The sequence below is a fragment of the Lampetra planeri genome, chromosome 5 (assembly GCF_965212315.1).
Source record: "Lampetra planeri chromosome 5, kcLamPlan1.2.h2, whole genome shotgun sequence".
In the NCBI taxonomy this organism is placed as follows: domain Eukaryota; kingdom Metazoa; phylum Chordata; class Hyperoartia; order Petromyzontiformes; family Petromyzontidae; genus Lampetra; species Lampetra planeri.
This window is the reverse complement of record NC_136111.1, coordinates 10,385,343-10,402,889: the sequence shown is the minus strand read 5'-3', so window position 1 is coordinate 10,402,889 and position 17,547 is coordinate 10,385,343. Positions and strand designations below refer to the sequence as shown.

General features: G+C 44.1%; 1 protein-coding gene across 1 annotated transcript; it reads left to right on the top strand.

The window, feature by feature from the left end:
• The first annotated feature begins 6,076 nt into the window (after positions 1-6,076).
• Positions 6,077-17,032, top strand: LOC144718831 (myelin and lymphocyte protein-like). The gene is made up of 4 exons (XM_078594391.1): positions 6,077-6,397; positions 9,004-9,177; positions 9,993-10,112; positions 11,239-17,032. Exons 1-4 carry the CDS (start codon positions 6,092-6,094, stop codon positions 11,371-11,373), a joined length of 735 nt encoding a protein of 244 aa, XP_078450517.1. The 5' UTR covers positions 6,077-6,091; the 3' UTR covers positions 11,374-17,032.
• The last annotated feature ends 515 nt before the right edge of the window (positions 17,033-17,547 follow it).

Sequence of the window (17,547 nt, the reverse complement as noted above, 5' to 3'; positions counted from 1 at the left end):
TGGTGTTCATCCCTTTGCTTGTATGTTGCCATTTGAAGCCTTATTTCAGTTCCCGTTCCTACTTCATTGTTTAAAGCTTTTCTTTGTATTGAAATGCCTTTTCACGTTTAAACTTTTAAAAGTCGAGGTGTATTTGCTTGCGCAAACGGCTGACAATTTGGAAACATGCTCTATACATTCCACTTTTACTACACCATTAATTGCTGGTGTCCAACCTAATCAATAATTTAGCCATATAACATCTGATTTTAGTTGTAATTGGTTATCTCCAACCTAGGATTCAATATTAGTAAAACTAAATATACCATAAATGTGTTTTTTAAGTAGGCATTGGAAAACAATGGTCTGTTTTTTTACTTGAGCAATTTTTTTATTACAATGCATCGATTTGTGGGGTTATGCAGACAAAATTTAGCTGTGGAAGGCACACAATTCCATGGAGCACGATTGGGCATGTCTCGGTTGCATGTGAAACCTCATTGGGGAGATTGTGTGCATATCTGCGACCCTTACATCAGCGGTTCCCAACCTGTGGTTGACAAGACCCCGTGGGTAGTGGTCTGCCAAATTGTTGCAGACACAAATGTTTTTCTTTCATAAAATCCCTTTTTAAATCCTTTATATTAAGTTCACTTGCTTGCGCGCTTACGACCGTGCAAATCTTTCGGTCGTTTTTTAACCCACTTCCCGTGATCCAATCGAGCTAACATTTTGCACACAGACTCGTTGTGCGTGACAATGTATTTTCGTGAAAAAATTTTTCCAAAATTGTACACTTTTTAGGCAATCATCTGACCCATAGGTGGCAGCCATCTCAAGCCAGAGGACGAGAGGACTCTAGCCGCCACGCATATAAAGGATTTTTATAGTGAAAAACTTTGTTTTTACGGGTTAATTTTTTACTTATTGACTCTACACAGTTGCCCGCATATTTTAGTTTCAGGTTGAAAGTGACCCGAAGGTTCGGGAACCAACTGTTGGTAGTCAGGCGCGAGTTCGCTGCCCTACATGCAGGTTGGCAACAGTTGTGATCAAAACTCCCTTTGCTTATTTGAGCTTCCCTTACGCCTGCTGATGTTGCCTCGGTCATTCGTGTGTTAATATTATAAAGACACATTTTTTTTTTAAAATAATCCATAAATAATGGCCTCTTTCTTTCCCATTGTATTATATAAAAAAAATAATAGATTGAATGTACGATATTGTTAACACGACAGTGGCGTTCCATGAATAATAATAATATACGTTCAATAATTATGTGCTGCTGCAAGGTACAGCTGGACCATTGCTTTCAATAACTTGATGCAATAGCCGTTGGTTGTGTTAATCCACTGCTGGACGAGAGCCTCTTCAGGCTGCGTATGTTATGGGGGGGGGGGGGGTTATTTGGTCCTCTGCACCCTTGCCAGTGCGTGTGGATGAAGGTGGTGGGGTGCAAAGGCATCACCGTACAGGACAATACAACCGAATTTTTGCCGCACTGCCCTCTACCTTTTGCGCATAGCGGTGGCCCATTTTAAGCACTTATCCAGGCTTACTCTGCATTGTACAACTCTGCAGTACAATGGAATCACGAACCTTGAGTTCATGTATTAACCGTAGAGGTAGTTGGGGGGCCTTTTAAAAGTATTTCGTGCCTAAACAAATTATGAAACCATTTTGGAAAGCCAATTTTGTCCTGGAAAGGAAATTGTACATTTGTCGGCCAAGCAGTTCTTACCCTATTGGGCACAAAATGTCTTGCAGAGGAAGCGCAGACTGCGGCGTGGATACCGTGCTGGAGAAATGTGCGTGGGAGAACAGCAGCACCATGTTGGGGCAACAAAACGCTCAACGTGACGCATGCCTTGCTAACAACACGCTCGGCAATATGACACCGATTCCTCGTGAAACATCGCGTTGATTAGAGACATGTGCGGCGGCTGTCAGTTGGAGCAACTCGTGCAGCCAATAATGGATGTTTTAATGCCCTGCAGGGGTGGGTACCAGTGGTCTTGATTGTAGGGGACCTCCATAACAAAAATGATGAACTACTCGTGTAGGTCTAAACATCATAATTATTGAAACGGGGCAATTGTTGAGACGAGCAAGCGTGTGGGTTTGTTGTGCCCGTACATGCTATCACACAGCATTGTAAAACTTCCAGACTAAAGGTGCAGCCTTGCAACGTCTTGCTCTCACTTGCTGGCAGAAGGGCCTACAATAGCAGAAGCTGTCGAGAGGCTGCAGGGTATTTGGTCTACTCTTCCACAATGGCCAGGCGTCTTGTAAGAGGTGGGAGCAACCCACATCCCACCACACACCACGACCTGCTGATCGACTGAACCGGTCAGTGGTGGAAATGGGGGCCAGAACGCCACACGGTGGGAGTGAAAAACTGAACCCGACTGCGTTCCGGAAAGAATCAAGGATTATTATGTTTCTTTAGATGTGTTTGACTACCAGATGGACCCCTAGACGCACAGAGACCCACACATGGAGCAAATATCCTCTTCCTCCCGTTCCTCAGATCTTGTGGGGGTGGGGCAATCGTGTGTGAGTTCCCCCAGTAATTTATTCCCATGTCCAGCTCTGCTCAACCCATTTCTACGAGGACAGATCTCCCCCCCCCACCCCTAAATTTCGAGAGAGGTCGAATTGAACTGGCGACCTCTGGATGGCAAGTCCAGTTTGCTAACAATTACATCGTGGCAGCGTCTTTGCTGTAATGGCTAGGCGCGTATAGCACCCTAAATGTACAACTGCCCTAAATTAACTTTTTGTTAAGTACTGTAGTTTTCTTGGAAAGCATTTCTGCCTCCCCCCCCCCCGCCGCCAAAAGAAAACCCCCCCCACAATATTATGGAAAAAATTAACAGTACCTGTGAATTGTACACGTGATACTGAATGGTGTGGTGCAACATCGTGTGCGTCGTTTTAAAATTGAGCACAGTTTGCATTTTATTGATATTTGGCAACGAAATGTTGAGGGGAAAATCGGTATGCGGGAAAGCTGTGGTTTAATTTGCAAATGGTTTCCAATTCCAAGGAACTCTCCAACCAGCAAGGAAGTCGTGAAATTAATAGAACACTACACCTCGTAAACTTCGGACAATTTGTGTTTGTCCATCCGTCAACCACAGCCCCTTCAAGCAATGCGCCATGGCCAAGCCCAACTTTATTCTTAATTGATAATATGTGATGCATCTAATTTGTGCGTTTGCTCTCTGAACCACGTGTTCATCTCCCAGCGTAATTCCAACATGCATCTCGTTAGACATTTTTCAGTACTCGGCTTTTGTTCCATGTTTCTTTGCAAGGGAAACATCGGCGTCGAAGCATCGTTCAGTACAATTGGAATTTTGCAGCACTGCCCTCAGCTGATAATGTATCCGCACGGCACCCTACAACACCTTGCTATACAGCGTATGTATGTGTGATCATACACCGTGAAGGGGGAGAATGTGTGTTGAACTTGTTCTCACACCGTACCTAGCGAACCGTGCTAATCGGAGGTGCGGTGGAATATCCCGAGCGCTACGCTTGAAACGTTCACACTGAGCCACCTCGAAAGACGTCGAGTCAACGTTGGGAAACCCAGAGGGCAACGTCGCTGTCCTGAGCAGCGCACGGCAGAGCCATCACTTGGCAGCTGGTGAATGTAATAGGAGGAGCAGCGTCTGAAGTTTGGAGGTGGGAGGTTTCATTCGTGGATGACGGTTTTGCGTGGGTAGCCGGTGCGAGAGTGGCACATTGCAATACATTAGAATTGGTTTAATACGTAGCAGGCTTTCTCGACCAATATAATTTACAATGAAGGGGTTTGGGTTCGATCGCGTAAGTATAAATGTGTCGTAACCCTCCACCACCCGACACAGCCGATTAGTAAGGGATGTCACGTAAACAAAACGCCAATCAGTTACTACTTCAGCCCACCGGTGTGTTGGAGAATAAATCCACATTTACAATTTGAGTAATACGACGTTTCGCTGGTAATTACATCTAGCATCATCGGGCGAATTGCCAGAATAGTGAAGCCATCGACCTGCTAAAGATCTTAAACAGAGCAGGACTACGTCATCACTGACAACTCCCTTACTAATTGGCTGTGTCGGGTGGTGGAGAGTTACGACACATGCTTACGCGATCGAACCCAAAAACCGACATCACATTTGAATTGGTAACCCAATAAATATAAAGCTACTGTATGCAATAGGTGTGAACACACCATATTTTCCCCAATGATCGAATTTAACTGCAGTATTTACATAACGAAACAAATAAGCAGACTGTATATACTCTTCATATAATCTGTCCCGCCACGTAAAATAAAAATAAAATACGACGCTAATGGTTAAAGAGCACGAACGGGGAGCCTGGCCTCCGCGTGTGTCTCATTTATTTCGAATCGTTAGTGCTTTTGCGTGCACTTGTTAAGCTACTTACCATGTAAGCTACATGTACGGAACTAACATTCGCCTACATGCCGTGTGGGCAGTCGTACAGTACAAGGAAATGTGAATGAGTAATTTCCTAGACTTGGCATTAATGTGAAGAGGGTGGTTGCGGTTTGGCCAGTCTTTCTGCTAACTACTTAGTTCTGATGCCAAAAAATAATATGAAGAGTATCAGACAACACAATTATTGTGGACATGTTAAAGGTATATATTTTTAAAAAAGAGATTTATAGGTGGCTTGCATTATTTGTTTGCTTCGTAATTTTCATGACAATGTTGGTTATAAAGGTATGTTAAAGACTATTCAAATTGTTACTCAAACGAAGCGGGCTTGAGCAAGACACGTCGTTCCCAGGGGCAATGGCCGATAATAATGACGGTGGCAACCAATGAATGGAATGGGTCCAACCGGGCTTCCAACAGGGAGATGGAACGATGAAATCAGCTCGTGCCTAGGCACTAGATGGATTCATTACGTCGTAGGATCGTGAGAAATGTCGATGGCTTGGGGAGACCGTCATCTAGCAGCGGATTGATCATGATTGAGGATGATGTAGATGTTAAAACAGTGTGACAATAGTATACAAAAATAAGTTTGTGCTATCGTTGGACTCCACTTAAATCCCTGCCCTTTTGCATGGATCAATTATATAATTATCAGGTTTAAATAATCATGGTAATACAGCATATAAAATGGGAGTGACTCATGAGAATTAAAAAGGCATGAGAGTGAACATTTAACAGCCTGAGTAAGTTGTTGTATTGCTCAATGAAATGGTATTTGTCAGCACTCCTCATTGTGGTGAGTATACTGAGCTGGAAAGTTAAGCTGGCACACACTTAATCTGGGAGGGGAGTGGCGGCACAGCGGTTCGCGCGCTTGGCAATTAATCCGCCAAATCTCGGTCCATTCCCGGCCAGAGATGGCATCAGCGGCAAATCATGGTATTTCAACCAATCCTCACTCTCCCGCCTCTTCACCAAGCCTATGTGGCTAAGCATGGTGACATGAGCCCAACGATTGACATTGCACGGGGAGGCCTTCACTACAACAACTGACTGACATTGTCAAATCATGAATTATTAATTTATACTTTTATTTGCATGCCACAATGTGAAATACTGTTGAATACTTACTGGTGGGTTCACAGATCATGAAATGGTTACTAAGCTTGTCCAGGTTTGCATTTTTTAAATATTGGTTCCTTCCTCCGTGCTGACTGCACCATGAATGTGTACGTCGTGTGTGGCATGAGACCACAAGCTTTTGCCTTTCTATACAAAAATAGTGCCGGACAAATCTCAATGTGTTGCAGAAATTATTCGACGCGCTGGGTTAAAATATCGCATACTGCATGCACCTTTTATGAGCATGTCCCCACCTCGTATTTGTGCTGCCCGATGTTTCATCTCAAATTTGTAAATTCTTTTCGTAGCATATAGACTTTCCATTGTTGTACAACTGATTTTCTTTTGGGGGGGGGGGGGGGGTTGTCAATCGTTTTCTACCTCATTGTTGTTTTCCGGGGGAAATTGTGAATACCTGGAGTGTTTTCACATTATGCAAACAAGTACAGTCCACACATAGAAGGTCATGTGGGGAAGTGTGTGGTTTTTTTGGGAACGGAAACTGTACCATTTTTTTTTCTGTGGCCATGGCTCCTACGTGTGGCTTTGTCCCTGTGAGTAGTCGAATCTGTTGCCATACGTTTAAATTCCACCTCCGCCCAGAAAATAGTTTTACTCGACTCCGTCAATTCTTCGTGATCCAAGATTTCTCTCTTTCTCTCTTTGTAAGTCAATCTGACCTAACTTTAGTAAACCTATTTTTTTTGGTGTTTGGCATAAATAAGTTTGCAAATATGTTGCTTCCATTTTCGATTTCCGTGTCTCCTAAGCTGCCTCTTGGCACAAGTGAGTTATTCCGAAGGACTTCAGGACTGGTTATTATCCCACAACTGGTAAGCATGCACCTCAGAAGCATCATAATGAGTTGAATTGAAATCCTGTAAAGTAAATATGTATATTTCGTTTTTATATATATTTGAGCGTTTGATACTAAAATCCACATTTTAATACAAACAGTAAATTGTGCAGTTGTGCCTTTTATTGTCATAGAATATATGTTACAATTACAAAAAAAATCTTCCCAACAGAATTCCAGTACATCTACAGCATATGTCTAATCAGTGTGCATATTAAACGTGTTTACACCACAAATTCGTGCAAAATGTAAAGTTACATACAGCACAGTAGTTGGTGACAATGAGATGCAGGACGGTTTCTTATTTCGCAACAGGTTCCCAAATAAACATTTGAATGTCTCACGGGGTATTGCAATCTTGAAGGCGAACGCCACTTATCCGCAGCATTTTGGGCGGGCAGAGGTGCCCATTATCCACGGGTTACCCGCGAATGTACTCCACTTATCGACGGGGGAAAATGCCCAGCTAATTGGATGCTATGGTCGCTGATAATAGTCGTTTCACGGTTGCAAGAGCTGCCATGGATAATATAATTCTTGGGCAATAAGGTCGCTGGTAAGAGGAAGAGGTGTTCTCCTGTATTGAGCTCTTTGAAAGGACGAGTGGGACAATGGTGCAGAACCGGGGAGGGCAGCTTACCGAGACGGTCACTGCAGTGACACCGATAAATCAGCAGCCAAGGGGGAAGACGTAAAGCCCAGCTTGCAGGAGATTGCACGAGCGGTCATTGAAGGTCAGCTGTTCGCTGCGCGACAGTTGCTGGATCTTGTAGAAGTAAGGAAGCAATTGTGACGGAGTCTATATCACTGGCCACGATAAATACGAAACCATTTTTATTTTATTTTACCAGGTAAGGCCCGCTGAGCTATATAGCTCTTTTCAGAAGCGACCTGGCCACACATGATCGCTCAAGGAAGTGGCTCATCATGTGGAAATGTATAGCAGGCAAATGCTCTAAACGTACGTTTCTAAATTTGGAGGGGAAAACTGGAGGACTCAGAGAAAAATCCACGTGAACCCAGGGAGAACATTCAAACTTCAAAAATACAGTAGACATCAGGGATGGGATCGAACTCACGACAACCTGTATACCAGGCGAGGTAGTTAACATGATATATTTGATATTTGTTATTTTGCAAGTGGCAATGAAACGTATCTTTAGTCTGAAAGTGTGTAATACACTAGCTGCGACAGATCCTCCCCTTTACCCTTTTGTGTAATTTAAGGGTTCAGGGCCAATTGTAAGGGCATGTGTACCACTGATCAGAAGGCTCTGTTATGTGTTCATATAAGTATATGGCACGAAGTTACAGCACACAGAGCAATAGCTACAGCGTTTACAAAGCTGGATTATAAACCTACACTGTCAATATATAATAACTCCTACTTTATCACTGAACATTTGTCGTTTTAACGCCGCCCATATTTGTTTGTAACTAACCATCACAATAGGCCTTGCAGGGGCTCACACAGGCAGTATTTGCGCAGGTGAACTGATGGGCGCCACGCTATTATTCCTCCGAGTGACACCAATGACACGATGGCAAGGACGTTTGGCTGATAGGCGGTAGGTCGAGAGTTCAAATCCCGGTCGGGAATTCTTCTCGCGTATTCGACTTGGCCGAGCCAGGTGACGACAGTACGTCATCTGCATTGTTCAGTGCTCTGTCCTCCATCCAGTCGAGTCAAAGGGCAATCTTACTCCCTCCTCCTCCTCCCCTTCCTCTCCCCTCCTCCACCACAATGTATCGTAATCTGGACCTGTCCGCATTCACAGCTTGAGCTGTCCTGGATTCCCCATTTGGCTTCATCAACCACGCAATGACCTTGTCCGGAGTTTGCAAAGCCCATCGTCCATGTGGGTTCCACAATGTCTTGCTTTGTCACTGTCGCCTCGAATTGTAGGAATGTGGATTATCAACCCTTTTAAATGACCATAATATTGGGTCACCAATGGTGAGGAGTGCAGTCCAATACTGCACTGAAAGATCGTGGTATTTTGGCTTGTTGACAGCGCTTGCGAGAACATATACGCAAAGTTGTGCCTTACAAAAGCAAAAAATTACAGGAATCCTGACGATCCATGGAAATTAAATGTCATCTCCACTCGCTTAAAGGAGCTGAGATTTCATGAACACCAACAAAAACAATAATTTTGACTGATATTGTGTCTAAATGCAACCGCATCTTAAGAGGCAGAGAAGAAACTGAATAAGAGCAGAAGGTGATAGGCGTGGCGGGTGTCAAGCCAAGTAAATCTGGGAGAGAGGTGCAAGCGCAACAATGTGTCCCAACCAGGGATTAAGGAACCAACGCTGAGCATCAATGATGATCATTCTCAGAGGTATCTGGGGCAGGATCAACGAGTCCCAGGGAATTTGTGGGCGGGCCTGGGCAGCCAGGGCAGCACCAACGAACCCCAGGTCATCCACGGGTACGGGACGGTGGGGGGGGGGCTGGGGGGGGGGCAGCACCAATGGGTCCCAGAGGCATCCTAGAGCCCTTGAACGAGATTGTGGCATCAAACAATACACACAAAATGAGCGGCAGAAAGAAAAGAACTAACGCTGGTTTTCATGCAGGTGCTAGGCTTGCTGGTGTGCTTGCTCATAGCGGGCACAGGGATCCCACAAGAAGCTCGGCTTAGCCAGGGCTGGGTCATGTTCGTGTCGGTGACCGTGTTCCTGTGCTCCATGGCACAGCTCACCCTCTATCTGCTGGCCATCCCCGAGCAGACGACCGCGTGGGTGTGCCTGGTGAGCGATTCGCCTTCTCGCGCTTCACTCACCCAGTTTTCCAGATGATGACGGTGTCAGGAGACGCAAGATAGTCCCCACAATGTTCATAGTTGTGAGTTTTTTTTCGGTTACGAACGCCAATTTAACCACACTGCGGTCCTACTGCAATGTAATTAAGTGTTTTGTATGATTAAAATTAGAAACTCTGGTTGACTGGCATTTATTCGTTTGAAATAATTGTTTTTTAATTTCCAACTAAGTAGGAAAATGGTGAATACATTTACTGTACATGTAGTTCTCCATACGTCTGGTATTGTGAGATATTCTTCTTCTTCCCATGACATGTCCAGAGGTGGCAACCCGAGTGCAGAGGCCTTCGCCTAGCAGTAGATTGACAAAAGGCCGCAGGCCTGAACATGATTTTGCAAGAGTATATTCACAATGGTTTAAGACAAACTCTTTTTTAGGACCGTGCAAATCTTTCGTTCGTTTTTTAACCCACTTCCCGTGATCCAATCGAGCTGACATTTTCCACACAGACTCGTTGTGCGTGACGATTAATGTTCGTGAAAATTTTTTTCCTAAATTTTACACTTTTTAGGACAAAAATATTATATTTAATTACTAATTGCTTAATGCTGCCATGCAATCATCTGACCCATAGGTGGCATCCATCTCAAGCCAGAGGACGAGAGGACTCTAGCCGCCACGCATATAAAGGATTTATAGTGAAAAACTGAGTTTTTACGGGTTATACTTGTTGTGGAATTAGTCGGCTGTCGAGTGATTGCCACAATACTGAATCTGACATTGTTATAACGCGTCTCGTGCAGGAGACGGCCTACTACGGAGCAGCTTTTGCTCTTTACTTCAGTGCAGCAACTCTGCAGGCGAATTTCACTGCATCGGGGAGCTCACAAGATGTACGGTTGAGGCTCAATACCGCAGCAACTGTAAGTATCTCCTTGGTACATTCCAAGTCCGTAGTCATGGAGTCAACATTGGGGGGGAACCAAATCTTCCAGGGGGTCTGGGGGTCCCAACCCAGAAAAATATCTAAATTTGAAAACTCATTTCCTGCCATTTCCTGCCTAAAATATTTTAAAAAATCACTAACACATAGGATGGACTTTTTATTTATTTATTTATTTATTACAATAATGTCTAATAGTGTATTGTATTACATTGCTTTGTTTTTACTTTTTTTACCATTTCTTGTTTCACTGAATGTAATGTTTTAGATTAGGGATTAATAAAGTACAACCATAACCACAATCATATAAAGAGAAATCTATTCATTGATTTATATGAAGACAAGTCCAGATATTGTGACCAAGATTTAGCAAATTGTTGTTTTTATCTACATAGGATAGCAATTATGATTACTTTTTAAATATTTTTATAGCAATATATTGGGGGGGACATTTTGAGCATATTTGAATATTGGGGGGGGGGGGGTATCCCCCCCCCCCCCCAATATATATTATAATTATGGCCTTGGTACATTCTCATAGTTTAAAGGACATCAACATCGTCAGCCAAACACCTCTCTTTCTCGCTCTGCTCCTTTGCTCACACTGCTCAACTTTGTAATTCCTTCCCATTGTCTCTTTTCCAAAGTTGCTGTAAACTTGTTCCATTCAAAAACAAATTCCTCTGACTCTTATCTATGACAACTGCAATAGTGCTGTTTGTTGCTGGGCGCTTAGTGTTAGAGCCATGTGGACCTGTACTTAGCAAACCTGATAAAAAACAAAACATTGTCATGCTTATCGACGTTATAAATATCGATAAACAAAAAATAAATGCAGATCGCTTTACACATTGGAAAACATTATGTACTGTACCTTTATCGGGGCAGTGAATGTTCACGGGGTCACATTACCCACGTGTGACTGTCTCGCCACGGACAAATACTGCAGCGAGTGTGGGTGGCAAAATTGGCCAGGTCGGATATGTGACGCTTGGGACATATGAAGTGATGTATATTTGAATGCGAATTTTTTTGTGTGTGTAGCGGCGGAGGGGAGGGGAGGGGGGGTTAATGCTGTGTTCATGTTGCCGTTTTCTTTTGCACAGGTTTTTATATTTGCGGTGGTGACCCTCTACGGCTTCAGCTTCCTCATCAGCCTCAAGAGGTGGAAAGACACAAGGGCAGGCACCGACGCGATGAAAGCGGCGCGGCAAGCCTCGGAGAGCCCCGCCAAGCCGTGACGCTCACAAACGGCGGATAAACTCTTACCTTTGGTTAAGTTCCATCGACAATCTTGTAGGATGTTCGGAAGCTCTTGCCGCGTCATTAATCACAGTCTCGCCCATAGGTGTGCCCGATCACCATCTTTCTGTTGCCGCTGTCAAGATAACTCTCTTCTTCCCAGCAGCCACCTCTCCCAAACACTCAGACTCAAGGGTGCTCCTCTCTGTCCTTGGCACAGGGATTGAAAAAACTCTCCACCAAGGCTTCCTCAAAGCATCGCACAGAGGTCCCTGCTAAAAAAAATCCCACTCACCCACTCCCTCCCGCAATTCCTTCAGAGTTAGATCTGTGCTCCTTATCGACGAATACCACTCGTGTTTTGCAGGTTTTAAAAAAAAAGTACATTCCTGTGAATACACTGCAGAGTGATGGTCTCCTCGTGCACTGCCAGCATGTTGATTTGTCTTGAACACACTTCACTGCATGTGGTCACTGCTGGCTGGTGGAGAGAGTGGGGGGGGGGCAGGCCCAGTTCAGATATCACCACCCGCTGCTGATGTTGGTAGCTATGGCCAGAAATTGAGCTCGGGAGGCTGGAGTTTAGTGCAGCGTTGCGAACCAATGCCCTACTACTCTGCCCCCTTATGATGTTCAATCTCTGTAGCCGTGTGGGAAAAATGGTTCATGTACACGAATGGCACTAACTGGCAAAATCTAAGATTTTCATGAACTTTTTAATAATTAGTCACTTTTAAAGGCAGCTGATGTCAAAACCCTCAGTACCTTAACACCTGTCGTACGGATATATATTTTTTAACAAAAATATTTTTTTTCCAATTAGATAATCGCTATATGCATTGGTTTCCAGCAAATTATCCTTCCTCTGATATTGGGCTTGCATAACACTGCCATTCGTCTACACAAACCTTTGCACTTGGGTACAATGTCCTGGCATGCACGTTAAGCCCTTGGTACCCTGTTTGTTAAACATCGAGAGGGAGTGGTCATGCAATGGTTCGTGCAACGAGTGCTCTAAACCCGGCGACCTGAGTTTTGACCGCTTTCCCTTATGCCACAGAACTCCATTTTTGTTTTATGTAAACTCAAGTTGGCTGGTATACAGGAGGTTGTGGGTTTCATCCCGACCCTGACGCCTGTTTATTTAGAGTTTGCACGTTCTCCCCGTGGTCGCGTGGATTTTTGTCTGGGTACTCCGGTTTTTCCCTCCACATTTATAATCATGCGTTTAGAGTATTTGCCTGCTATAAATTTCCACATGATAAGCCACTTTGTTGAGCTATCATTTATGGTCGGGTCGCTTATGTAAAAGAGCTAGATAGCTAAGTGGGCCTTACCTGGTAAAAAAATTATAATAGTTTATCATTTTGCTTTACAGGCTAACTTGAATTCGGGCTGAGCAAATATTCCTCTTTGGACTTTTTATACTTCAAAAATGTTGTAGGTAGCAGCAACCTTTAGTTTAACATTTAACATTAAATATTTAATTTTGTCAACAAGGCAGTCCTTATTCTTAGGTTTTTTCGGTAAAGTCACGTAGGCAGTCCTTGACCTTACACTCGCAAGTATTTCTGGGAAAGCCGTTACTTATTTCTGGGAAAAGACCTGCCCAGCTAACGTATTGGAAAATCTTGGTAGCACAACTTTTTTTTTAACCAAATGAGGTTGTCTTTTCAGTTCAGGTAAACTCGAGTTGACTCAAATTGGTTGTCCTTAGAGACGAGGTACAGTATTTGATTCCGGTCCACTGCTGACATTGGTGGCAGGTGATAATCTGAAGCAGGCCTGGGTATCCTTCATTCATCATCCCATGCAGCTAACGGTGTTAAAATATGGTCAAAGAAGCCAATAGCGTGGGGAGGCCTTCATCCAGCAGTGGACTGACAAAGGGTGATTATGCATTGTGACATTTTTATTATTATTATTTAACCCAGTGGTGGTGTTTGCTTGCGAAAGTAATTTACAAAAGTAATTTACACAGTCTATAAAGTCATACTTTGGTATGACATCATTATAGAAACATAAATGCTACGTTCTAATTTGTATTAATTATATAACACCATAAAATCTGCGTAATCCAACTCTAATCTGACAAGAATGGGTGCTTTGACCTCATCATGGTAAAATATTTTTAAACAGCCGACACCGCATACCACACACATTGCGATATCAAAGTGAAACATCGTTTACTGCACGATAAGTTCTGTTTTTGTATTTTTAAATGACCTTTTCTTTTCAGATTTAACCAAACATCCTGGAACTTTGTAGCGCTATCGGCGTTGAGGTGTTATGAAGACCAATGTCCTGGCACACGTGAATCGCACCATTCTTCAAGTTGTTTTCATATTTTCTACCGTGACGTTGAGGGCGGTCCAAGTCACGTGGTTTTTTGTGATCTTTGTTGGCCAAGCGCCATGTTCTATAAAGAGCCATATATATATAAATCACCAGGTGCCTTCGGCATACTGAGCTCAGTAGGCAGCTTTGTGTCGGTCCTATAGAAACAGTCGGGCTGGAATGTAATGGTGCGTAAAAGGTTTTAGGAAGAATGGTTTGTGTGCACGTTTCCATGCATTCGTGTGTCGTGTATTTAGCGGCGTACTTCGTATGATGCGCTGAAAAGCAACAGCGGCGTGCCCTTGTGCGCATGTTTGCACGGCTATATTGGCCCAACTCGCTAATAAGTAGGGCTGTAACGATTCGCCTGGCTCGCAATGTTCAATGCGACTCAAGATGAGATTTGTTTTTATTGCATTGCGGTGACTGATGCGGCCTCTCGTGGCTGGAGGATACACGTGGACCCATTACAAACAAAATATATCCGGATGGAAAAACATTGACTCTTACAGACACGATTTGATGCTTGTATTGTGAACTTAAGAATCATTATTCATCCATTATTCAATTCGTCATTGCCCCTTAAGGAATATTTCACTTGATGGATCTCTCCAAACGATGTTTGGTGTTGGAATTCAAAGCGTATACAAGACGTCGTTTGAAGTCAAAGTGGACAGTTGCTTTCCCGTCGATAATTATCTGGCCATGTCCATAGGACAGTGGACCCACGGCTGGCTGAGGAGCACCAATGGAGATGAACACCGCCCGAGTGCTCGCTTGAGCAGGCAGCACCCAATGTCACCCATGAAGAGTCGTCTGTGCAGCGGGCGTTACCGTGTGTGCATTGTTTGATGTGAACACCTGGCCTGCCATTCGCCATGTGCATCTTGGCAAGGTGGATTGACCCCAGCGTGCACGAGCACTAGGGTTGTGTTTTAGCCTTTTCGTGCATGTGGGTGGAAATACACTCACTGGCGTGTCAACCATGCAAATAGGGAGGCACGCGCACACACATACGTACGTACACACATACGTGCATTCATACCTAACGCACACACTTTTAACGGTGTGTGTTTTATATTCAGTGCTAGATTTATCAAACAAATATTTTCCGCATCACCAATGGCCTAGCGAGTGGCACTAGTAACCGCAGCCATGGCATGATGCATACTGGATGTGATGTTCCGTGTCCAGAACTATTTTACAGGTCCTTTGGTCCAAACAGACCTGGCTGAAATGAAGCCCTGTTTATTTTATCCATCTAATTGGGTGGCATTGTGGTAGGATGTTCAACTCGCAATTGTGAGAAGGTTGTGAGTACAAAACCTGGCTGGGTGGGGGGTTAACATGGCTATAGCGTCACTCTGAGGTTAATAAAATGGGTACCAATTTGTGGAAAGTCAGCAGTGGTTGTTGTGTGGAGAGACTTTACCGTTCTATAGAAACGTGGAGTTGTCACAATTGGCTGAGGGCCACCATTGGGGACGAGGCTGGGTTGCCACCTTTGAGGTACAAAAACAACTGGGCAATTCACGGGAAGAATAATATCTCGGAATAACAGAAGGGCGGAGAACGACACGTTAATGCATTTTTTGAGTGGACGCCGGCACAATGAAAGTCCCGAGAAGACTTGCGGTTTTCCCACGACAAGCTATCGCCTCAAGAAAAAAGGACACTTTTTGGGAAAAGCGGGATAGATTTCAAGCCCAGGATGGGCAACGCCCCATTGAGTGCACTGTGTATATATATGAATGTGGCCTTAGCATCAAACAAATAGACATTACGTCTGTTGGCATTGCTTTATTTGGAATGCACTGCTGGGTTGCCAAACTGGGTTTGTACAGTGCCAGAATTAGCCACGGCTTACAGCAGGGGTGAGGAACGTTGTTCTTACTGCATAGGACTTTCAGATACCTTTGGCAGACCCCACATTAAACACGCTTTTTCTGTCTCTTTGTTGTTAAACAATAATAATAATGCATTTACCGCAGTAAACACAACACCATGCCCGCTCACGATTTCCTCTCGGGAAAACGTTGATGTCTGGTCACAGTGTCCAAGTAGACACAAAGTGCTTCCCACAAATGAACCACAATACCTTGCTGATCTCGTCAAGGAACATAAACCATGACGCGAACTCCAGTCATCCTCGCTTTTGGCTCGCCATAGAACAAAGACGGTCACTGCATCGCGCTTTTGGGTGCGCTTGTGCGGCCGTGTGGAATGCTCTTTCTTCCGATATTAGGAAGCCACTGGAGCTATGCACTTTTAAATCTAGATTGAAAACTAATTTCTTTAAAACTGCTTTTTATATTTAGTTTGTTGTCCTTCCCGCGCACCTCCCGATTAGCACGGTTGGCTACGTACGGTGCGAAAGAAGTTCAACATACATACAGACCCAGTAGTTGTTTTTTGCTTGATTGCCGTTTTTAAAGTGGTAGGCATCGTTTGGCTGCCTACCATTGGAAATGAAGTCGCGCGGGCTGATATGACTCGAGGTTCCACAGGTATGGTTACCACCTGTCCGTGTCAAACCCACACAGGTGGCAAACTGAGAAATATGTCTGGATTTGGTCTGTGGAAAGTGGTGGCAACCCAAGCCGTAAGTTCTCCATCCCGTTGTACGGGAATCGTGAATTATTGCATCACACTCGTCATTGTGCAAATGAGTGTTTGCATGCATGCTGCGTAGGACGTGCTTGCAATGCATCTTGTATGGTCAGTTGGTCTGGTGATGTGACATCAGTTTCAACCACTGATCCAGAGAGCTTGGCACAGTACAGTAGTGAGAATAATAGATTGTCTAAGGCAGGCAGTACCTATCAAGCACTGCTCTGCACTATGCTTTGCCTATGCTTTTTAGCCAAGAAAGGATTGTTCTTCTGAAAACTTGTATTTACAATAATTCCATTAACCTTATTGTGAAATGTTGCTGTTACAGCCCATTTGTCAATCCTCTGCTGAAGGCCTCGCCACACTCTGCTAGTCACAAGGGTTGTTTGACCGTACTTCACCACCCTGGTTAATGTGGGTCGGTGATGCTATAGCCATGGTTGGAAATCATACTCAGATTGCTGAGCTCATAGCGCACTGCCTGAATAATGACCGTGCCACCGTACTCCCTTGGCAATGTTATTATTCCCAGACTTCATCCAGCAATGGATTGACAAATGGCTATAAAATATTAATCTTATTGTAATTAAAAAGTTTTTCTTTTTACCAGAAATATACTGTATGTATTGCTCCATAAAGATCTGAACTGGCCTAACGTGTTGCATTAAAAGCAGTGAGATGGCTCAATAAACGAAAGATACCTCTTCATTAACTGTGCTATTTTTGCCTATCACACATGCTCTGATGAAACATTATGTGTTTGTTGTTTGAGTCTGTGGGTTGGTGACTACATGGGCGCAGACGTTTCGGCAAGTAAACATTTGAATGAACAATAATAACAGATCACACATCCTCTATCTTCACCCGCATTCGACAGAGCGAAACAATACACGTGGTTTTACAGCCTACCTTATATACGTTATGCATTTTCTGTGCTTTTGTTTTATCCAAGCTGCTTCCCCTGCTGTTACCCCGGATCAGGGGTCCCCAACCGAAATAACAAGATGAGACATTTTTTTTAAAATAATTCAGCAAGAAAACACATTCCTGCGGAGGGAGCTGGTAGGAACGTTGGGTTGCTCGGTAAATGGCCAGGGTCAACGGCGGCGTGGTGTATTCCGCAAATACGGCCGACTGTGAGGGCGGGCACAAGCCGGCGTGAGTAGGTTAAACGTTGAGTTTTATAAGGGCACCACGGGGTGACCAGCCCCTCCCCACTCTCC

What these genes read in the sequence shown, in the direction of transcription:
- LOC144718831 (XM_078594391.1), top strand. Translation starts at nt 6,092, where the DNA reads ATGGCTCCTACGTGTGGCTTTGTCCCTGTGAGTAGTCGAATCTGTTGC. An exon ending in TGGTTATTATCCCACAACTG is followed by an intron (nt 6,398 to 9,003) that starts GTAAGCATGCAC and finishes GTTTTCATGCAG; the next exon opens with GTGCTAGGCTTGCTGGTGTG. An exon ending in CGACCGCGTGGGTGTGCCTG is followed by an intron (nt 9,178 to 9,992) that starts GTGAGCGATTCG and finishes CGTCTCGTGCAG; the next exon opens with GAGACGGCCTACTACGGAGC.